The 24,033-nt window shown below is 49.3% G+C and overlaps 1 protein-coding gene across 4 annotated transcripts; it reads left to right on the forward strand.

Moving 5' to 3' along the window:
- Window positions 1-1,608: 1,608 nt before the first annotated feature.
- Window positions 1,609-23,104, forward strand: il11ra (interleukin 11 receptor, alpha). 4 transcript variants are annotated; one of them, XM_049021432.1, is made up of 13 exons: window positions 1,609-1,730; window positions 3,465-3,655; window positions 14,742-14,838; window positions 15,936-16,002; window positions 16,099-16,268; window positions 17,200-17,314; window positions 18,037-18,200; window positions 18,275-18,438; window positions 18,739-18,880; window positions 19,149-19,223; window positions 20,572-20,674; window positions 20,902-20,981; window positions 21,751-23,104. In XM_049021432.1, exons 3-12 carry the CDS (start codon window positions 14,742-14,744, stop codon window positions 20,978-20,980), a joined length of 1,176 nt encoding a protein of 391 aa, XP_048877389.1. In that variant the 5' UTR covers window positions 1,609-1,730; window positions 3,465-3,655; the 3' UTR covers window position 20,981; window positions 21,751-23,104. The 4 variants fall into 4 exon arrangements, with proteins under 4 accessions (XP_048877389.1, XP_048877388.1, XP_048877392.1 ...); XM_049021431.1 differs by lacking the exon at window positions 1,609-1,730 and adding an exon at window positions 3,158-3,284; XM_049021435.1 differs by lacking the exon at window positions 1,609-1,730 and adding an exon at window positions 3,158-3,284 and having other exon boundaries at window positions 15,942-16,002.
- Window positions 23,105-24,033: the final 929 nt, after the last annotated feature.

Genomic DNA, 24,033 nt, shown 5'->3' on the forward strand with positions numbered 1-24,033 from the left:
TCATACTGTTCTGCCATTAAATTATGAAAAACAACGCAATTAAGTTTACCCTATGAAGGAAATTATGTATTATGACGTCAAGCACCTATTATTTAGGATATCATTTAATATCTGTAATTATTTATTTAATGTTTCACAATGTAACAATGCTACTTAGGCTATATTATAATTATTATAAGTACTGTGCTATAGTATAACACTAAACAATGCGGATTTTATTTGTATTTTATATGTAGAACACCACATTGCTTCATCTAGCATTGCTTAGTAGAAAGAAGTAAGTAACAGCTTTCTTCTTTGCACCCACCACCCCCCCCCTTTTTTTTTTTTACTCTCCCTGGGGCCACTCTGAAATTAATCTGGAACTGCAGGCTAGTTAATACTTCTCCGCATGCGTATTAGCGGACGAACTAGCGTTTTACGTCATTGTGCGCCCTTGATCACAAACAGAGAACCAATGTATGCGACGAGTTCTTCCCAGAGAATTTGGGGGGAACCGGGGGGGGGGGGGGCAATATTTAATTTGGATTCCTTCAACCCATCCCCCCCCCCACCCACACATAAATAAGTTTGTAGATCTATTTAAATTATCCAGTCATGTCTCCCCAATATGAAACTCTCTCCTACGCTGTTGGTTCCTCACATATTCTGGTGGTTAGATGAATGCACTTTGATGGCCTTTAACGCACACAAACGTGTCTGTGTGTTTCCTAAAATTCTCTTGAGTCTCGCTGTTCCATAAGCGGGTACAGGGAATTCCTGACGCTTCTCACATTTGTCCAGCAGATGTAGCTATCTTACTAAAGGCAGAAATGCTCGGAATCGAACCGTACCGCGAGTTTTGGTTTATTCTGCAAACCGAACATTATTATCAGGGATTCACATAACTGGTACGCAAGTTACTAGTTATGTCAATCCCTTATTATTACCATCATTATAACTGAGTAACCGCACATTTGCGTCGTTTAATTGACCGGTTTCATCTAATAAAAAGGGGAAAGAAAAAAATATATAGTGTCCAGTTGAAAACTTAAAAAGTTTACTACAAGAAACGCGAGATTCCACGGTCAACGAAACAGCTAATATGTGGGTAAGGCTGGTTCCCGAGACAAACGGCACTTTTACACCGGCGCACAGGAATCAAGCCGTTTTAGATCTGTACAGTGAAGAGAGACTAAGATGCATGGGGGGTAGGCAACCCAAGCCAAGATGCGAAGATCACACAGTTAAAAAAAGAAAGAAAGAAAGAAATGGGAGGTTATAAAAATGTTATGGATGTTTTATGCACTTACAGAATGAAATATTAAATTACACTGATATTTATGCATTATATTATTTTAAGTGATCCAAATAATTTCAGTAGCCTATTATTTATATGTTTTTGGCTTATTTGGCGAATATCCAAATAAGTAATCAATAACTGTCAACTGCATTCACCTGTAACTAATTTGCGACAATATAGGCCTAACAGAGGGGGCGGAATGGTGGTGCAGTAGTTAGCACTGTTGCCTCACACCTCTGGGATTCCTAACAGAGTTTTGCAGACGTTCCCCGCTCTCCCACCAGCCGGGTCACATGCACACTTTGTTCATTCCATGTCCTGGCGCCCTAACTTCATTTGGAGACTGCATGTAGGTGCCCCTCCTCGCCTAAATTCTCAAGGTCACATTTCACTGTGCTTCTCACCACAAACAAGTGCATGGAGATCCGCATGACGTGATAAATCATTGGTAGGTAATCTTGAACTGTTTTTTTCTTATCGTTACGTGACATATTTTATTCAAGTATCAAAGATTCCACTTGCGGCTGTAACCATTTCCTCATACTGTCATACTCAGTTTGCCCTTGTCGTGTTAACTTGGCAAAGAAGCGATAGGACACCGCTTCAGCCAGTTAATAGCGGTCGAAGTGACGCAGAAAATATAATGTGTTGTACTTCGAGGCTCTAAGAAACAAAAACTTGTTGACAGGCGCTGAATCGTGACTGAAATATGAAGAACGTCACACGCACGTGCTGTACAATTGTGTTAATCTTGCCGATATTGGCAATACGGGTTCAATTATTGCACGCATAATCAATACAGCAATAATCAAAATTTAGATCGTTATGCCGCATCAGTAACGTGGTCGCGCATATGCTTCCCCTAAATATTCTGTCACTCAATTGTGTGATCTTGTTTCGTGGTATCTGAATGATGTAAAGCAATATTTGTTACGAAAACTCCCATTCTGTTGGTTTTGATGGTGAAAGTAGCAGCGAAATACTGAGGTTAGTTTGAACTCATCGCAGCGCCCAAAATGATTGTTCATAATTACTCATATATACTCTTTTTTATTATTCTTTTTTTGCCCCAAGTCTTGTAATGTTCAGGGCGGGTGTTTCGTTTTGGGCATTTTGAGAAGGATCTTTTCTAAAATTGGGTGGAGAAATAAGGTCTTGAACACCAAGTAGTTTCCAACAATTATCCGATGGGCAAGATAAGGCGACTCCCATATGCACTTCTCGGCTACCAACTGAATGTTGGCACTTGACAATACCTAATTTGACTATTAGACTGAACATAGAATTTAATCCGTTTCCATTCATTGATTTTTTTTTGGTGACTTATTGCAGAGGAACGGCTGTTTGTATTTTAAGATTTGGGTGTTAAACCGGGAAGTTATACGTGGGTCAGGATTTTGCACGGTCTATATGACAGAAGTGCTCGCCCGAGGCTTCAGTGGGAACCTGCTTTAACTTGCCATATTTACGCTTTTATGAAGTTCGACGCTTGGAAGTAATATCTCCCAAGGCATCAAAGGTGTTTTGAATGCATACAAGCAACCAAATTGCGCATAAAAGGAAGATGCGTCTTTTTGTTTAAGACAGTTGTCCGTGATCTGACTATTTACGACATAGAACCGTATCTGGAGGTTGGAGCTACATTTACGATTCGGCTTGAAATTGTTTATTTTACATTTGATATAGGTTTACACAAATTGTGTGTGGTTTGAAAAGCCAACTTTTAGATGAAATCCGATATATGTTTAAGATTTAGTGGGCCGGAAAGGAAAGGTTACTCGTAATAGGAATGACAGGGACTTAGCTCTCGTGTCCAGATCACTCCGGACCCTGCTCCTTTTGGGTCGCCGTATGTTAATGAGCTGCGCTCTCTAGCTCCCCCCCCCTATTGCTCCCAAGTTCCCAAAGTCGTACTGACCCACGGCGGAAATTTTCCACAACACTTTCATTACGGACCCGCCGCATTCTCGCTGCTTTCCCTCGGTCTCCACTTTCAAATGAGGTAAATTCGCTTTAAATCCTGGAAGGTGTAGCGATGCCGAGGCTCTGATAAATAATCTACCGGTCGGTACCGTAGATCCCAAATCTTACTCGTATTTTATCTTCTCAAAGCATTTAAACTGGTCTAAGGTCTACATAAGGGGGTCGTACATAACTGGAAGAAAGTTTTTTTTCCCCCCAGCTCCGGCCCCATCGCTTCTAACTGACAGCACGGCTCGCCAATGGCTGATTTCCTTTAGGAACCCGGCGACTCGGTATCCTGTAAACCCGGGTCTTTGCAGCTTACGGGAGGCAGAGCCGATACCATGGAGAAGAGTCCCACGAAAACGCCGCTTTAATCGGGGGACAAAACCCCTACGATCTGAAGTTAAGGTGAGTTTCTTGTTTTCCGGTGACCCTGTGTTGGCTTTTCCGAGGCTGTACATTGCCCGCATGTCGAGTAGGACAGTCGAGAAAGTTTCCCTCGATAGTCGAGCGGGCGGGCGTCCCGTGTGTGCATTTCCATTCCGAAGGGTGTGCATCAGTCGTCAAGCAGGACGACCACCATGGGCTGCCTTTTAACCTTTATTCTCAGCGGTATTGAATATCACGCAGTCTTTTTGTATTTAAAAAAATCGACCGCGACAGTAAACCCAGGGTTGTTTTTTTGTTTTGCTCACTAATGATGGGACCCGCATACTTCGGTTACGTTTTATGTTTGTGGTCCCCATGGGTGTGCGATCGCTGGCTTTTTCTCTACTTAAGAATGTTTTCAGCCACCCGCGTCTTACGTTAAGCTAGCGGTTTAGTCACAACAAAATTACCCGACTTTACGTTTGTGCAGTAAAATGTTTACTACTGACAACTTGCATCCAGCTCAAGCAAAGCTGAATGCTTCACCCAGTAGGTAAACAAAGTGTGCCGCCAGTTGCAAAAATCCTTATTGATCGTTGTTTAGTCAATAGTGTCTTCAGCTGTATGAACGCTAGTGACGTATATTGGTGGAATTTAGGGTGAAGAATTTAACTTGTTTGCTGGGCTTAAGAAAACATCAGCATATGCGCATTCCTTAATTCTGGTGGGGAATCTGGGTTGTAAATTTTTTTAAAAAGAAGAAAAAGAAAAAAACTGGAATGCAAATGGGAGCTCGAATGTAACGTTTATAAGGTGGGAAGACTATAGCCAACTTAAATAAATTAAAAACTACAGCAAAGCGATTAAATAGAGTTGTTTTCGGACTTGGAGCAGTTGTGGGTTAATTCATTTCCCCCAAGGTCGTACGACGGTGCGGACGCATTAATACTTTTCTTTCGCTTTGGCGTTGGATGCTGCCCCTTATAAGTTACAGGTCTCTGCTCGGATTCAAAGGTAAACTGGCTTTACCTCAGGCGAGAATCTTGTCATTGAAAAGGAGCAAAATCACAATTCTGAAGCTCTCACTTGAAGCTGAGACCATTTTATGAGTCATAGTCCACTGGGGACATGTAGCGTAAAATATTAAAACAATGAGAGGTGACACCCACAGTTAACCTCTTTAGTCAGAACTCCATACTACTGAGGTACCTCATGAATGACAGGCCAGTGTCATGACCTGATTGGCCCTGCCGAAGGTGGTAGGCGGGGCCCACTAGGGTGTGGCAGGGTCACTCAGAAGGCAGAGCGGCACTTAACATTCAGTGCCATTTTTAGCTTTACGTTTCTGTCGGCTTAGTAGAGCACTGACAACAGGCGAGGAAACACAAAGCATGTTGTCCCTATGCTTGCACTTATCTGTCACAACGCAGTGGCTGTACTTTGGGGGGAGGGGGTAGCATGTGAGCATATGGGACCATTTAAGATTTGAACATACTTCTTAATCTGTTTTCCTCAATTACTTTAAGTTACCCGTAAGGATGCAGGTAGTACTGTTTCAGGACTGCTTGTTTTGATGTCTTAATGTTTAAGCAGTTCAGCAAGTATTTTTAATCCCTGGTGGCAGCTTTTCAGAGTGCCTTAGGCGTGAGATACCAATGCCACGATTATTATTATTAGTATTACTGCCTGTCATAACTTCAGAGAGGCTATTTAATCTGAACGGATGTGTAAAAACCGAAAATATGCTCCGGGTTTGGAAGTGTTAGGAATGTGAACTTGTGTACTGGTGGAGAAGGCGGGCATCACGTGCAGCTCCCTTTCCAGCTTTGGGTAGGAGACCTTAGACAAGGACATGTACTGTCTGAGACTTACTTTCAGTTTTGTTATGTCAGACTTTCCAATTTTGACTTAATGGAAGTTTTCCCTGTTAATAGTAAAAAATTATCTTGTTGTCCTTTCATATATTTCTTTTCAGTCATCAAAGCTTAATTTCGTTTGGGGGCCCTGTGTCGGTGCCAGATTCCAGGCTGGCCGTACCTTTGGAGGCTCTGCAGGGGACCTCGGCGGTTTCCCCCAGCATCCGTTGGAGTTTGCGGCTCGCAGCGATAGCGTGGTTTCCGCCAGCACGTCGCGTCCTGCCTGCCCACGCCGCGTTTCCCAATGTGTGCTCGTGAAAACGTTTGTTTTCAAGTGATCATTTAACAGTATATTCCAGTAGTGACAGCTGCGCGGTTGTGCGGCGTTAAAATCAACAGAGCACCATTAAAATGTCTTTGCCATTAGATGCATTTGGCCAAATGTGCAAAGCAGGTGGAATGTGTTTGTCTAGTGATTTCTAAACTGGTGATGAGCAGATGGACCGGCGTACACATGGGTTTCCATGAGGTGCGCATTGGGGCGGAAAAAAAGGCCATTTTAAAGCGGGAATCCGATTAATGGAAAAAAAAAAAAACTAAGTGTAACAGCTGGTTTCTTAGGTGCTACTTTCTTCCTGATCACGATTGGCTGACGGTCTGGTGCTTAAGCTGGGATTTGACCTCTCTGTGTTTCACATTGTTTTCTCTGCTGTTCAATCACGGTGGGTATCAAGCTGACAGGCTTAGGGGAAGCCTGCAGGAAAGGAAAATGTGCTAATAGCCCTGGGTGGTTTGTGGGGCGCCCCCATGTGGTTATCCTCAAGGCCTTATCTCATTTTAAAGGCTCAGATCAAGTCTGGTTCTGATTGTGCTGATGCGCTGGGCAGCCTTGCGTTTCTGTCGCTAACTGTGGTTGGAGTGTCGCGTGTAGAGGTGGGGGGTGATTCTAGCTGATTAGGGTCATTAGGGACATGAAAGAGAAGTCGATTGGTGGAATGAAATGAGCCGTGGTTGGGGGACGGTTTGGAGAGCAGACATCCATTTTAAAATGGTCTGAAGAAAACCGAGCCTCAACGGAGACATATAGTGTTTCAAAGCTTATTTATTAATCAGACTCTTAAAAAAGTCTGACAATGCTTTGGTAGCTCAACTTCACTCCCGTTTGGCCTTTTGTGCGAGTCTGATGCAGGCTGCAGCCCGTCTGCACGCCCCAAAGCACGCTGTGCTGCGTTCAGCACGCTGTCCAGCCTGTGGTGGGAGAGGAATGCTCTGCGGTGGCACGGTTGCGGTGCCCAAACATCGGCTTGGCCACAGTGCCAGACCGATCTTTGGTCAGGCCAGGGTTCTTCTCGACCACCCTGGTACTTGCAGTGCTTCTAGAAACCAGTTGGGATGTCAGTAGGTGAGCTGATCTGGTGTGGGGTTAGAAGGTGATCATGAATACATTTGGGGTACCGTGTGTGGTCCACGATGTGTGGGGCAGCTGGGCCAAGGGATCCAATGCTGGGAAAGGTTAAGCTCTAAAGTGGGTCCATTTCTAACCACAGTGTTGTCACCTACACAGATGTCGGTCACAGTCTGAGTGTTGAGGATGGAATCGTCCAGTCCTGTTCATATTTTCAAATTGGGTCCATGGTGCAGAGCTGAGACGCAGGTAGCAGTTGGTTCGTCCTTATGGGTCTGCTTCTTCCCTCCTAGTGTAAAAGAGTCGCTCTGAATTGCAGTTACCCCAGCAATCATGCTGAATACTGCCATGTAATGTGATAACCCCAGGCTGAAACCCTCCTCCCCCTTTTGCAGGGGTGGTGTGTCCTGGGCTCACTATGGCTCGTAAAGACCTCCCAGTGACGAGAAATCTGGGCCTGGGTCCGGCCTTCACCGTGACTCATTCTAGGAGTAGACTGGAAGATGTTCAGGAGCACAGACCCACAGCGTGCCAGAGCCTCATCAGGCTAGCGGGGTTGGGGACGGGGGAGGGCGGTGGCAGCAGGAGGTGCTTCCGATCAGGGCTGGATGCCATATCAGGCAGCCCAGAGCCCGCGTACTGTGTCGCGGCGAGTGCTGTCCCCACCCATTGTGTAATTAGACACTGCTGCACAGGGTGGAAGTTTAGGTCCAGAGCGGTGGCCTTGAGGTGGGGGTGTCCTTGTCAGCAGAGATCCCGAGGTGGGACGGTACTGAGGGAGTTGGGGTGGGTCATTGCCAGGATCCCATTTAGTGCTCGTTGTGGGATATGTGCAGTGGGTCCTGTTCCGTATGTCGTTTCCCCAACAGCCTGCATCACTATTGCTAGCAGCAGCATGAGATGCCATGTGTCATGCTCATTTTTATCTTGCTGTTCTTTCATTGACATTTATGACATGCTTGTGAACTGCTGCCTTCATCACTGGCCTCCCCCCCCCCCCCCCCCCCCCCATGTAGATGGTCGATTACCAGAAAAATCAAACAGAATTTGCAAAGGAACTAGAGGGTCGGGGGGTGTAATTGCCGGAGGGGAGAGCTTAACAGATGCCATTCCAGCCCAGCACCGGCCATTTCTTGCGCACAAACCCCTGCTTCAGGAGGGAACCAGGGCAGGACTGGGCATTCGAGAAGAGACTCAAAATTAAATTTGTCTTGGGGTGGGGTATAGAAAAGGAAAATTTGATGGAAAAACAGTAACTAGTCTATTATGGGTTCAGGTCTCAAGGTCAGGCTTGGGTTTGGGTGATTGGGTCCAAAACCAGCAAAAGTGATCCAAACGACAGAGATAAAGGGAACGTGAAAGTCCCAAACTGGGCTGGTGCCCGTTTCCCACATGTGGAATTTATGCAACCCTGTGCATGATCCGCACACACGGCATCTGGGCCCGTCTCGGGTCACTTCATGCTTGCTTCGTTTTGCTGTGTGGTCTCCCTGGCGGTCTGTGTGGCGTTTCCGGGCGCTACGGTCTGTCAGTCAGGGTTGATATGTTCCTGTGTGGTGGAGCCCTACCCAGATTGCGGCGAGCTCCTAAAAATAGCCATAACACCTTTAGGGAAATGGAGCATGACACTGACGCCAAGTGCGCCGCGTCCCCAGCCCGGCGGGTTCATGATGGCTGTCACCTCTGTCACTTTATCCCGACGCTGATCTCCAGTGCTCCGCCGCCCCATTTGTTCAGTGGCCCCGCCCACCACGGCGCCAGCAGTGCTGCCCCAGGTGTGGCTGGAGGCCACGTTTTTTTCGGCGAGGAGGAGGCCGTCATGACAACCTTAAATCTCGTATCCGTCTGGCTGTATATTTGTATGTGATTCTGCAGTGTCTTTTGATAGCTGCTGAAGGGTGTCATATTTGCCCTGCATGGGAACATAACCCTCAGAGTGTGGCTCAAGTTCCTTTCTATAAATTTCACACCAGCCACTATGTTTTATGTTTGATATGCTCCAGGGCCTCGCAGTGTGTTTGGATGGCCGAGGTTTGGCCAGTTGGGTCAGAGAGGGGGACTCCCGGTTTGCTCAACGTATGAACTTCCGTGTTTACTCAGGCCTGCGAGCGTTCTGCTCCTGTGTTGCGAAAGTGCCATTTCACGGTAATTTGAGTGCAGGAGCGTGGCACACCGTGGTCTTTCAGGCCACACAAACCCGAGCGGGGATAAACATGGCAACCAGTTTTTATTCAATACCCCAGTTGCTGGTACTCAGCTTGTCCTCTTTGGTCTCCATCCTCCCAGTACATTTTGTGCGTTGATGTCTTTTGCCTACATATAAATTCCTCTGGCTTTCGGCTGGGTGTCGGCTGATAAATCAGCTGGGGCCCTCTCGCCCCCGTTCAGACGTCTGCCTTTCATCTGACGGCCAGAGTGCAGGCATAGCGCTGCTCCCCTGGCACCTCGCAGGCAGCCTCCTCCAAGGGGCGGAGAATGGCCCTCCTGCTCGCTCTATCCTGAGCCGCTGAGCCGGGCTCCCCGGAGCGTGACTGCCAGCATTGACTTTGCTTTTAAGCAGCTGTTAACTATTTTCCAGTATGTACAACTGCTCAGACAGGGAGATTGCCCGACTTTAAGCGCAGAGGGATGCGTGGACCCCCCCAGTCTGTCAGAGCTATCATGTCATTTTGATTTATTATAAACGAAGAGTGTCGTTCCAGATGGCCCCCTGGCTGCGAAATCCAGCATATGAACTCTGTGGGCTCAGGGCCTCTGAAAGCTGTAAACAAAGGGGAGGGTGTGCAGGAGAAAACATGGCCCCTCCCTCATTCACTGGCATGGAGTTTGAGGGCAAACGCACCGCTGTAATGGGTACCAGATGACTGGGGTACAGATCTTCCCATGAGTAGACTCTCATTGCATGTTCTCTCAGTTCACCCCATATGAGTGTCTGGCATCTGATGTGGTTTAATGAAGTGCTCCCACCCCACCTCAATGTGCACCTGTAGAGGACTCCTGAGATACGACATGCCCCCCCCCGGATTAGCAGCTCAGCAGGCATAAGTTTGGTTTCAACACTGGTAAGGCTGAAATCAGCTCCCGGTCCAACCCGGCCCCCTAAAGACACGGAACTCCCATAGAGACATGCGGATAATCATTTGGTCTCTGTGGCCCCCAACGCCGAAGGGGGCGTTTGTCTTTACGATGGTTCACAACGTGCTGGAGCGTGTTGAGCTGAAGGCAGAGACATCAGCAAAATGCATTCGGGTTTCTGGTTTGGCCCAAAATGATCATGGTGAATGAAGCACCGATAACAGAGCTTTTTTTTATCGGGAGGGAAAACGGTCATTGTTCATCTTCAGATGCATCGAGAGCCTGTTTTGTTTGGTGGAAATGTGCAGGAAGGAGGGGGACAAAGTCCTCAGCCAGACAAGTGCTGCTGCTGACTTTTAAGAGAAGGGACAGGGATCCTGAGGGCCGGTGCCGTTTGCTGGGAGGAGGGAAGACCGTGTTTCTGTGCTCTGTCTGTGCTATATGGACGGGCTGTGCATGGGGTCTCACGCCGGTGGCTTTTGTAATGAAAAGCAGGAAATGCCTGATACTTCTGCAGCTTGTGTGTCAGGGACGACAAGCTCATCGAGGCTGAAAACAGCCTCTCGCCTTTATAGCAGTTTAATTAGATGCAGGGAGCCTCTGCCCTTCTCGTGTTCCCTCGCTGTCCCTCCCCAGCTGCGCGTCACGTTGAAGCAGAGGCAGCACTGGATGCAGGGGACCATCGGGGACGCTGTGTGTTCCATACAATCTGTTCCCAGGCAAACACGGACAGCTGTCAGGGAGCTAATCGATACACCCTTGCCATGCCATCCATGGCCAGGCTAAAACGGCCATCTTTTACTGTTTCTCTGTTTATCTAGTGAAAATATGTGGGGGGGAAAAAACTGCTGGGAATATGGTGAATCTGGCAGGGCAGGACTAACCGCGCCTGAAGAGTGTGTGTGTGTGTGTGTGTGTGTGTGTGTGTGTGGAGCGTGTGCGGGGGGCAGAGGGTCCTGCTGGTGAGGTGAGCCCCTCCATCCTCCATCCTGGATCAATGCTCGCTGTGTTACTGCTTATTTACACAGAGGCCCCTGTTTTTAACCCAAAGTACACTGCAGCACAGTGCATCTCTGTGCACATCACAGCTTGTCCTACAAACTCATGGAGGGTGGGGGGTCTTTGGCTGAGCATTAATCCACACGTTAGGCAGATTAATGTTGCCTTCCCAAGACTGGGATTCATTCGAGCTTTGGCTGTCCAGAGTTCCAGAGATTTACTTGTATTTGATTATTTTAATGTGAAGCTGATTCTCAATTCAAAGAATCTCTTGAATGCAGCAGAGGGCAAAAATGTAAGGCCCTATTCATGATGACGCCAGTACCTAATAATTTTGTGCTCTCTCACTGAATCGTATGCACAACAGGACTCAGGTTGTGGTTTCCTGTTCTTCCTCCATCAAATCTCAGCACATTAACAAGACGGACGGCAACCGCGTCTTTCCTGTTGACATTTCAGTGTTACGTGTGAGTGCACGTGGCCCTGGGTCCTCTCTGCAGTCCGGTGTGGGCCGCTGGGCTCTGGATCTCATTGAGGGTTAACAGCAGTCACATTCACCGCTGCATGAACATGGAAAGGCTAAGTGGCAGCTGCTTGCTGTATTTCCTGGGAGTGAAAGTGGGTAATCAGATCAGTCCCCATTGGTCTGAAGACATTACAGGTACATCAAGCACCTCTATGTATGACCCTTTGTGTAAACCATCTGGTACCACAGAGAGGTGCCTGGAACTGCCCCCGCCCCTGTTTGCACGTGAATGCCTCCTGCCCCTCCTGTGAATTCTGACTGGTACTTGAGGGTAGCAGTGCTTTATTCTTCCCCGTAGGGGATTTGAGTAGCTTTCGCATAGCCCACCTGGAGAGACATAGACACGTTTGTACAGGTGACAGCAGGTTTTGGGATCTGACTGCAAGGTCAGCCAGCATCCCTGGAACGGATGGTGTTAAGGACCCTGCCTAATGGCACAGCAGTGATATGACCTGCCATTTATGGAATTCAAACTCACTACATTCCGGATACTGTTACACATCTCCTCATGAGAAGTGGGCTGCATCAGGGTGGTGACTTTCCCAGTTGTGGGTCCAGACCCACAATCGTCTGGTGGTTCACCTCGCGACTCGTGTGAGCCCCCCCAGAGCATCTCTGGCATGTCACTACTAAGTTATCCTTCCTGTTATCATCCCCCCCAATAAAAAAAGCCATTCAGAAGCTTATAAGTTTGCTTATAAGTAAGTGACTCATTGGGTGGGTGATGTTCAGACTTGTATCACAAGAGGATGGTAACCAGAGGATCAGTGGGGGAATGGGGCTCCTGCTTCAAAGCATGATGGGAATGAGGAAGCCAGAGGACCGGGAGGCGGAGCTCACACTAAACAGGCAGGTGAGATCCTGAGGTCCTCGCCTGGCACCCGCATCCTCCTTGTTGAATAGCTCTAACGGTAAACATTGTTTCCTCACCGGCAGCGCGATCCTAGGGACCGGAGAAGGGTAGCAAAGGCGAGGGATACTGTTGCATGACTCCCTGACATTTGACAACGTTTGTAGGCGGCTCGATTGTAAAAACCACAAACTGAGGCAACCATTAGTCAGCCCACCCCCCCAGGGGGAAATGCAGCTAGTGGCTGCCGTTTATTCCACCTGCCAGACAGGGACCATCCACTGACTTTCTCCTGAGAAGAATGAGGCCCGATTAGTGGTGCTATGCCGTGTTGAATTTGGGTGTCCCTCCCCTTGTCCAGTATGTCGCCATGTAGTTCTCCTTATGGGGTCGTAATAAGAGGTATTATTTTCTCTTTTCCTGATCAGTCGGGTTAGTGGTGTCAGCGTTCACTAACCCTAACCCGTTGAGTCGCGACCTTTCAGTGGTGGTCACAGGAGCCGCAGCTTGCGGGTGGCTTTCTCTCTGCTCTCTGCCCCTGTGTCACTAGCTGAGAAGGTCACTGTCCGACCTGGATGTGCTGCCTTTAAAAACCCAGTGTCACACATGGGGGGGGGGGGGCATGAAATCAAACCCCTGCGGGCCCCAGGCAGCCGCTTCCCACACTGGCCTCCTGTGAATGGGGTCCATATGCGGAGCTGTCAGCCCCCACCTTTCAGTATAATAGTAACATGCAGGCGCTTCTGCAAGGCGTTTATCCCGGGCTCTGAAACAATGGACCTTTGTCTGGGAATATGGCGGCTGAGGAGTTGGGGGCCCCATGAGTACGGGGCAGCGGTGCGGGGAGTGCTGTTGAAAATGGATGACATTCATATCTCCGTAATTCGAGCCGCGCTCCTCCGCTCATATTTGGCAGAGTCGCTGGTGCGTTGTGCCAGATTAATTTCTCTTTGAAGCCATGCAGGAGCCATGCAATGCAGAGCCCCCCCCCCCCCCCCCCCCCCAGGCCCGCGTGCCGTAAACATGTGGGACTAATCTCATTCGCTGGCGTGCGCTTCCTCAGAACTGAGCGGCTGGTCATTTCGTAGAAAGGTCCCGGCCAGAGAGAGAATGCGGCCAAAGACAACACGTTTTTTTTTCCCTGGGTCTAATGAGTCTGACTTAGCAAGGATGTCTTTCAGTGTGTGATTGTCATGAGGGCTTTTCACTAGCGCGCTCGACTGTGGCATTTTGTCATGCCCTCCACCCAGTGTCAGTCGACCCATTAGGGCCACAAAAGTGGCCACAGGCCCATTTCCCAGACAGGGGGTATTGGTGGTGAAGCTTGCCTAGGGGCCACATGGCCTCCATCTCTGCCTGTGTGAATTGCTCCATGTGTCTGGGGCCGTGATGGACGCCCCCCAGTTCCCAGCTCTCGTTCTCTGTGCGTTGGCTGCAGTACTCTGTGTTTACTGGAGCCCCAGTCGCTCTCTCCGCTTGTTTATAGCAGCGCCTTTTTACACTCCTGGAGATGTTGATGTCCGCAGGACTGCGATTACGGGGTCACTCTCATTTAATCTTCTTTCAGTACAGGACAGCCACTCCCACCCCTCCACACAAGGCCAGGCAGCCCCGGGTCACTGAACCCATGTGCTGTGTCCCTCTTATCTCAGTCCTCGGTTTCTGGGGCGGCAGTAGAGGTAGAGCCATCTCTCGGCTGTCTTAACATTGGGATATGGCTTTTTTCACCACAGGTATTTGCTAAGCCTTCAGACTGGTCGGACTGGAAGGGTGCTTCTCCAATTAGCTGGTTTAGTGAAACCCCTGAAAGCAGACCCACCCCAGAACTGACATTCTCATCGGAGGTGGCAGTCAGGTTCCTTGTCCCCCCCTCCGGGATCACGTCTATATGCTGTCCAAGTCCAGGGCACATACAGGGAATATGGGGAAGCCCAAATGCACGTAGATAAGCGTGTTGCAGAGGGGCGACGGTCCACTTGAAATATCGCTGGGGAGCGGATGGGGACATGGTGGGGGTTGCAGGGCGGCCCCTGGATCGAGTTTGCATGGGAACATCATCTCGAAGGTCCTGGACCAAGCTTCATTCTCGTTCTCCCTCAGAAACCCAAACCCGGTGCCCTCACTGTGGAACCTGCCCCCCCCAGTATAGAGCAGGAAATTAGCAGCTGGGGGAGGAGGGGAAATGAATAAACAGAGATAGACTGGGCCATCTGGCAAGTGGCCGGTGCTGCCGTGTGCTCCTGACATCATGTGACCTGTTTGCTGATCCCAGAGCACGGACACAATGTACCACTGCCCTTTTTGCCCATGTGAGCATGCCACTGCGTCCAGCTGCGGTCTCATGCGCACCATGTCGGGGGCGATCCTCTGCTCAGTGCCATGCCCTGAAACCCCCCCCCATATGTTCCTTTCAGATGTCTGCCACCTCAACCCACACATGTGGTCTGATTTCCCTCGCCATCCTCACCATCCTCTGTGTTCACGTCAACTCTGAGCCATGGATCCCTGAAGGTGAGTCGCCCGCCTGGGTGTAGCTGGATTGGAGATGAACTAATGAGGGTGTATCTGAGGTCAGACAAACCCACAGATGACCCTTCGGTGGTTGCTGACATCAGAATGCCATTAGCGAAATGTCTAGGCGTGTCTGTAAGCTGAAGAATAGAGTTCTCTTGCCAGTTGAGGGATCTGTGCGTGGCACGTGTGAAACCAGTGTGAAATGAGTATATGGGGCTGTGACAGGCAGAAATCATGCATTCAGTTGTTTGAAGCTAGAGTCTTCCAGGAGATTCCCTGAGGGAATAACTGGGGGCAAAATAGTGTGAAATCTGTGTCATGTCAATCGAGCGAGCAAACTTGAGTGTTTTTCTCCTGAGCTGAAAGGGAAAGGTCATTGGTGAAACATATCATTTGAGTAAAGAGGGACCAAGTGCTTGGTGAGCAATTACTGGATGGCAGGCTATGGTGTGATGATTTTGCTCTGAGTGGTTTGTCCAAATGGCCAGTGTATGGAAAGAGGTAAAGTTGTTTGTGTCGGGACGTGTGCAGGAGAGGCAGACCACGGTAGCGTAGACCCGTATGGGCCCTGTGAATCAGCCACTGTTTTTATTTACTCGCTGTTAATGATTAACGGCAGCTGTGAACCCTAGTGGCATGACTGGCGTTCAGCCGAAGGGGTCAGCTAGGTGGGCTGTGCTTTCATCAAGTCAGCATTTGCATCATGGACTTCCTGAGCAGAAGCAGTATGTAATGTGACCGGGGTGGCGGACATGGCCCTGGGACTGCAGCGGCCCCACCTTTCATCCACAATGCAATTCTTTGGGTTTAAGAGGGCATGTGACATTTTAACGCGTGTGAGGAAACAGTCTCTGCCTGTGTTTATATCTTTGGACGCCTCATTCAGCCACGAGGCCTGTCCTTCACTGGAAACAAAACAGGCTTAACAGACACACTTACTGCTGCCCTTCAAACAAACCCCAGATGTACAGAATAAGACTCAGAAACAAGCGAGTCGATGTTGTGTATCTGCCCCCCCCCGCCCCCCGTGCTCTCAATATGGCTGGGCATTACATGGAGAGTGGTTGTTCAGATTCGATGTCTCTTCCGACAAGCTGCAGACGTCCAGTACGGCTCCCTGGACTGCAACGTGACGCTGGCCTGCAGCTCCCCATGGCCCAGGTAAGTGGGGGTCGCTCACAGGGGTCATCCCCATGGCAATGCCAGCACATGTTGGGAGAGTGTGACTCTTTGCCATCACCTTCCTGGGTGCCACAGGTCCTTGGCGGAGTGGCGACTGAACGGGAGCACACCGGTTCCAGAACAGACGGTCCTGGGGTCGGATGGCGGCCTGACACTCGTTAACGCCAAACAGCACATGGGGGGAATCTACAGCTGCCACGACGAGAAGGGGAATGTGGTCCACGCGGTGAAGCTGTACCTGGGCCGTACGTGAGCCGTTCCTTCCCGAAACGAGCCATTAGCGAGGTCATGTGATGTCATCGTCACAGTACAGAGTGAGGTCTGCCTGTCCAGGAGTGGAGGTGACATGGGGGGGTGTTGCGTGGCTGGGACAGGTTGGCCATCAAAGTCCATTCTAAGAAAAAACAGTTGCCCTCAGGAATTGAACTAACCACCTGTGTGACCGCCCTGTAAACTGGAGCGGAAGCTGACTTCTCCAGAAAGTTACAAGCGAGGGAAGTCGTGCACTTGTGGAGCAGGGCTGGATGGAGCCGGAGCCGGAATGCTGGGCTCTCAAAGGCAGGAAGCGTCGTCCCCAGTGACCTCTGTAGCTTCCTGACAGGAAAGGTGGAGGTTTCTGATACAGTGATACGTTGCGTACATGCTCTGTTGGGCGCAGGGGGGGGGGGGGGGTCTTATGCAGTTCAGTGGCTATTCTCATGCTCATCCAGAGGTCACTGCGACCGATGGGCGGTAAACTTGGGAGTAGGGGCAACCCTGTCATGAAGGGCAGCAAGTGGCTCAGTGGGCTAAGCCTGTGTGCCTGTAATCAGACGGTTGCCGGTTCAAACCCAGCCTCAGCACGTCTGCGGGTCCTTGAGCGAGGCCCTTAACCCCCAGCTCCCTGGGTGCCACTACAGGTGGCAGCCCTTTGCAGATAGATACAAAGAGCAAATTGAGGGAGGCGTAAAGACGATTTCCCCATGGGGATCAATAAAGTATCTATTATAATTATTATTATTATTATTATTATTATTATAATTATTATTATAAGTATGACTGGCTGTGAATGGCTGGTTAGCGTGTGGCTAACAGGGAGCCATACACTATAGCTAACAGGGAGCCATACACTATAGCTTTTGAGATGTGTCCTGGCTGGGTGTGTCTATGAATGGTTCCCCCCTGTGGTCTCCCCAGGTGCCCCGGAGCCATTGAATGTGTCGTGCAGGATGGCCAATCACTTCGTCGTCCGTTGCTCCTGGAAGCCACTGGTGAACACGTACCTGCCCAGCAAGTTCATCGCCACCTACAGGTAGGTGGTGTGTCCACTTAGTTGATATCTGGGCAGATAAGGATATCGTCACTGTCTGATGAAAAAGGCGTATGTCCACTTTTTGACAACCGTGACTTTATTAGATGGAATACACCCGTTCGCCTGTTTACTGGTAGCGTTTGACACCTGATTGACCAAGTCATCTGTTTAACTAGTATTTATGTTTGTACTAATTAGCATTTGTATTCACAGTGGTCAATTCTATGGGTTACTTTATATCGCTAATTATAACAATTTAACGTTGATAGCTTGATAGCTAGCTAACATCACTAACGGTACTTGTGAATATAAAATGAGGTTAGTTTGTTTCTTGTTGATACCAGCATATCTGCCTCACTGACAACAGTCCACGTAAGTCCATTAATAACATTAAACTGTTCAATGATAGCTGTGTAATGATAGGTTTGTATTTGTCGCATTATGTAGCTTTAGGTTTGTTTTGTAGTTTGACGTTTGTTTCTCATGCTCCAGAAATAATGGATTTTTGTAGATGCGTGTTTTTTTTTTTTTTTTTTTATTGCACAGCGATGATATTTAAGACAATCCTTTCCCCAGGTGCTGAATCAGCACCTGCTCTCATGGGCCAAGTCATGTGACCACCGCTGTCTTGGTCCTGCTATAAATTTGTAGTTTACAGCACTGTGGTTCACATGACCCTTGAATAATGGGAAGTCTTTTTGGTGTTTGGATGTGATCTGCAGGAATGATGACCTTGTGGCGACGTGCCACCAGGAGCCGTCCCAGCCCAATGAGTGCACCATCGGTAATCCATTCGCGTGGTGGCACACAGTCACCATGAACATCACCGAGGTCAACCCCCTAGGCTCCGCCTCCACCCGGATACTGCTGCAGTTCCATAAGCTGTGTAGGTGTCCCGTCGTCGTCAGTGTCCCCCGTCTCACCCATGTGCTGACCTGACTGCTGTCCCCCTGCACACAGTGAGACCTGACCCCCCCGAGGCAGTGACCACAGAGCCGGTGGCGGGACAGCCCCGAAAGCTGCGAGTTAGCTGGCGGTACCCGAGCTCGTGGCCGCAGAGCAGGGCCTTCCCGCTGCTCTTCCAACTGCGCTACCGGCCAGTGGGCTCCAACATCTGGTCTGAGGTGAGAGACTGCTTTTGGATCGATGGGAGAATGCTGGGATAGCTTAATGATAGAGTGGAGGACTGTCTGCATTAATATTGTGGGAGAAGACACCTCGACCTTAATTTATTTTGTACTGGTAAGTGTTGGATGGGGGGGGGGGGGGGGGGGGGGGGGGGGGGCTATTGGTGCATATGTTTCTGCTTCTGAAGGACACCTAATAGAACATTGCCCCGAGGAGGGTTTTATGAATCAGTTGTGGTGCACATATTGTGAGTGTGATGTGTTTCGTGCCTGATGTCGACCTGTTCTCCCTCCCAGAGGAGCACGACTGACACTAACGTGACGATCACGGATGTGGTCTCTGGACACCCCCACCTCATTCAGGTGCAGGCTGGAGATGAATTAAGCTTTGGCAGCTGGAGCGAGTGGAGTCCTGAGCTGCAGGCTCTGCCCTGGATCGGTGAGGTTTCCCACCCGGGCACTAGTGACTTTAGTTGGTATGTGGAGGCAGTGTAATCACAGATCAGGGCTCCCGCTTGGTGTAGTGGAGGATGAGGTTGTTGACTTTACCTGGGAGTACACAGAAGCTCTTTAAGCGTTTAGAAGGTGGAGACCACCAGGGGGTGCTGTGGCACACTGATGAGCCGTGACGAGAGGAGAAGCGGCCATACGGCACTCTGAGGCCTCCTTGTCTTGCTGTGTTTCTTATGTCTGCCGGTCGACTTAAGTAGAAGCTAGTCCACCCACGAAGGAGGATCCGGCCTACAACCTCTTCACAGAGCCGATAACAGTGGAGTCCACAGGTATGTGGCGTGTGGTGCCTGTGTGTGTCTGTCTGTCTGTCTGTCTGTCTGTGTGCAGGAGTGCTGAGAGCTGTTTTAGAGGGCTAAGTCTTAGAGGAGAGCAGGGTGTGGATTGCCAAGAGTGTACATTTGATCTGTTTATGGACTTCAGAAGCAGTCATCTGGGTTATATTCTGTGAGGTCCAATGAGATACATTTGCCTGGCGGCGGTGCCCTCCTTGGCTTCATCATGGGGTAAAGGAGAGAGGACTGTGGCCCCAGTGTGGAGTCTCCTCATGATGCCTAGCCTACGGCATCTCGTCACCCTAGTGACATTCCTAGGAGAGATGCATTATGGGAGTGGGAGATGGCCCAGCTGTCCACCCTGGCAGGTCCTGCTGTGTCAGATGGAGCAGTAGATCATGGATGAGCCAACTTGTCTCAAGCAGTCATGGAGAAGTGCAGTATCACCACTGTAGGCACCATGGGGTGTTTTTAGTGACTGAATAAACACTTCTGCTGTGGGTAGTACACCTTCCCTTGTGCACTATGTGGATGGTGCCAGTTGGTTGTGGCTATTTTTAGGTCAGTCACTGCTCTGCCAACGCCTTACTGACTTAGATCTGTATGCCACGTTCCCGAGAGTGCCTGGAGGAGCAGCCTTGAGTATACGCCCCTGCCGGGAGCTCGTCTGATTGGCTGTGCTGATGTACACTCAGCTGGCTGGCTAGCTGATGGAGCTTGCTGTCCAGAGGGAAAAAAAATAATTCATATATATTTGTGTGTGTGTGTGTGTGTGTGTGTGTGAAAAAAGCTGGCTCGAGAGATCTTGCGGTGTCATAAGAAACCGTCCCAGGAAAACAAGACAGCAGTTTGCTGTAGGGATCCACCACCTTGGGTATCAGAAATGTGAAACTGCTGCCTGAAATGATTTTTTCCACACTTGGAAATTTTGAGTGGGACTGACTCAGCCTATTTTCATGCAGAAACACACATGTTGTGCATTTGTTGCCAATGAAGCGGAAGGCTGTGCTGCGTTAGTAACATGAGTGTGCGTGCCTTGGTTCTGAATTGTCGGCGGTGGGAGGGGGTGCATGTGAAGGGAGATTGGGGTGTAGGAGCCAGGCTGTAGTGGACGAGGCCAAATGCCACGGGCCAAAGGAAACACCATGTTGGTGTGCTGTGTGCGGTGGGTCTGCCTTGGAGGGAAGGAGAGAGGCTGAAATCCAGTAAGACTTTTGGTAAAGTATCTAGGATGGGGTGGGATGAGGGGAAAATAGGTGTGGCAAGTATATCCTGTAATGTCAGAAACTGAATGATCGGTGGCATGTGCCGTTAGCGTGTCATGGTCGTGTGCCCTCCATCACAGAGCCACCCCCGGAGGATCACAGGAACGTGGGCGTGCTGGTGTGCCTGGGCCTGCTAGCGGGAGTCATCCTTTTGATGCTGTGCACGCTGATCATCCTCCTCTGGTGAGAGGAAGGCTCTGACTGTAACAGTATATGACAGGACTGTGTGCTGTCATGGCCGATATGCATGCAGAACATGTTAACATTAGTCTAAGTGTAAAAATGTAAGTGCAGTAAATGCAATGTGGGAATGAAGGAGGTGCTTGTCGGCATGACTGGGGGAGGGAGGTAGGGATTCTGTCTGCCTGCCAACCATGTTTGCCAAACGAGACCCTGTTATGTCACTTCAGGATGAGACAGAAGAGGAGGGACTGCATGATGAAGAGGGAGTTGGCATCGATGATGTCCATGCAGCATGTGAAGATATGAGGTGAGTGTAAGTCTAAAATACTATGGGCAGAAGAGTTATGACACTTTTCCGTTAGCCTGCAGGAACTGAGTCGTACCTGATCCATACCGTGAGGAGACTAGTTACAGCGCGAGTTCAGCTTACTGTGGTTTCCCGCTGCAGAAGCGTCGCCTTGGTAAAGGCACTGTCGCATTTGGAGAAAGACAGTGATATAAAACCGAAGCGATGCTTATGTACTGTGCATACGGTGTACATCATGATTTACTATGCGCTAATTTAAGCTAGCAAGGTTGTGAGAATAGCCATGTTGTGTTAGCATCAAATGTTACCGCAATTAGCATTCGCCTGCATAAATTTTCATTATGAATCCATTTAATTAATCCATTCTGTACTTTTTTGAGTTAGAGGATAGAGATTTAAGTTCAGAGGAATGTATCAATATATCACGATGTGTGATACTACTAATAATGAATAATTCCAGTTCTTTATCTCTGTGCATTTCGACCAATCAGATGGTGGTGATGCAACCAGCTTGGTTTAGTCGCATTCTCAGCCGCGCTAGTAAGCTGGGTCATGTCAGCCCCGTTACGGGACAGGTACGGCCTGCATAATTTACAAGAGGAAACAGTCTCTTTGTGGTGCGGCTCGGGTCTTGGTGGCTGCGGAAAGGTGCCATTAGTGAATGGTACTTATTGCAAAGATTCGATGACTGTAGGCCAGATGGATAGCACAGAAACATGAGCAGGACACAAGATAAGGTGATAACTTGGGCGATGCGCTTTGTTGACAGGTGTCTGTGATACCTGGCAGCCCACAGGAGCTGTTTTCAAGGAGAAGCAGTAATGCCACTAAGAGGTTCAGCAGGACCACACAAAGGACTACAAAACCCAGACTCCACAAGGCCATGGGAACTCAACTGATGTGTCAGGACTAAGCAGACTGACATGGGACAGAAGGCATGGTGTGTTGGACGGAAGGCCTGGAACCAAAGCGAAGACAGCATTGGCTGTCAACCGTGTACAGACTTTTGTTTCACCTGGAGATGCCAGATGCTGCTTCTGAGATGTGAATGAACCGTTCGCATGGGCATTTAAAGACTCGGAGAGAGGGCTGTGTTCTGATGGGGTTGGCTTTTGCGCTGACAAAATGCTGCCCTACAAGGTTGTGAAAGAGAGCTAAAGAAACCATTATATTGAATTAACCCATACTCATCCATGTCCTCCATTAGCACCCAACTCCAGTCACAAATACCAAACACTCCCCTGCCAAACCTTTCCTGTAATCCCACCTTCCTTATACTGCTGCTTAGGCCAGGTCCTCTCCCTCCCTTGCTTCGCCTCCATTGACACTTATACTTACCACCTTCCTCTCCCAAACGCAGCACACACACACTGAATAAGCCCCACACAAGTCTATTGTTCCAAAGTTTATAGTGCTGCTCTAACAATACATGCCATATCTCCCATCCAGCACCAACTCGGTCCAGACTTAAAACTGACAGCATCCTATGGGGAGATGCCTGGACCTGCTCCAGAAAGAGCCAGAGCATCCACTCAGCACATCACCATGCAAGACAAACACGACAAGTCTTAAAATGCACTTTATTCCGAACATTTAAAAGAAGCTCCAGAATGAGGTTACGCTAGCAACACGTTCCCCGCGTGTTTACATTGCAACAAAATAAGCTATCTCACTGATCTGAGAAAAGGCAGACAGACACTGCGCACTCGTCAGCTCGGTTGAAATGGTCAGATAAACGAATAAAATGACACTGATAGAACAGCAAACGGTGCGATCAAAATACCCCTTTTATAACTGCGGCTGGCTGGGGGGGGAACAAGCCCCATTCTTAAACACGGACAAGCAGAGAAACTACAGAAAACAGCATAAACCCATAATCTCACAGACACTTGATTGCAAAGCCCACACACACCACACAGTCCGGCTGACCCCCCTCCCCCCCCCAAACACATGGGCCGCATTAACCGGCAAACACAATAAACCCTCCCCCCTTGGAAAAGCTCCAGCAAAATCATTACAGTACATCTGCATACACACCCATCACTATAAACAGAGGTGTGCCCCCCCCCATATATAATCTGGCGTCATTTGTCCCCCATAATAAATAGACCTTTGTATTTAAATTATGATGTTGTGTGTCCCCCCTCTTCCCATGTGAAACACTCCTACTCTCTTGACTACAAACTGCATCTCATTAGAGACCAACACGTAGGATGCTGCTTCCCAATCCCCAATGAAACAGGGATTTGCGGACTCCGTAAACGGGGGCAGACACCAAGCCAGGTCTACTGCATGCCATCAAGCCTGTACAGCACCTGTACCACCTGCCAGGGCGAGAGAAGACACCAGCAGGCTTTAGGGGGAGGGCATTAAGTTGAGCCGTGTCCGTCTCCCCCTCAGTCAGCTAAGGCACATGCTACCCTGTGCCCCTTCTCTACAGACCGGAGCCTTGTAAATGCAGCTCCTCTTCACCACCACACTTCCGTTGCTGCTTGGTACGATCTGCCCAGAGCATTGGATTTGAAATGACAATCGAGCAACTTCCCATCAGGGTCAGCCCAAGATGTAAGCGAGCCAGGTTTACGCTAAGGGCCCAGCCGCCACCAGAGCCCCCACCCCATCTGATCAGTCTTTCAGATTGGAAAGGAAGATGACAAATGGGGAACTAGGTTAATCACATTTTACTTAGGGCACCAAAAAATGGTTGGGCTGCCCCTGCTTCCACCCCCTGTGTTTTTCTTCACAGAAGGCACTGTTACTGTGCAACAACCTTTAACTTGCACCACTTTTACCACTCGTGCTTATCACACACCCCATTTTACCGTTACTCCAGGAGGCTCCCTTGCACTCCATACTAAGGCACGTTCTCCACGGACACTTATGGTCCATATACGGCTTGGCCAAGGTACCATACCGCCATCTACCGGCTAACCTGCGACGATACGTCATGAAACGCCTCCCAAGATCGACCGAGTCCTACGTGCATCTATTACTTTTAACAGACCACACTGACATGGAGGGAAAAGACGTACAAGCAAAAGCCCGGCTTGTC

This window comes from Brienomyrus brachyistius, chromosome 7 (assembly GCF_023856365.1).
Source record: "Brienomyrus brachyistius isolate T26 chromosome 7, BBRACH_0.4, whole genome shotgun sequence".
Taxonomy (NCBI): Eukaryota; Metazoa; Chordata; class Actinopteri; order Osteoglossiformes; family Mormyridae; genus Brienomyrus; species Brienomyrus brachyistius.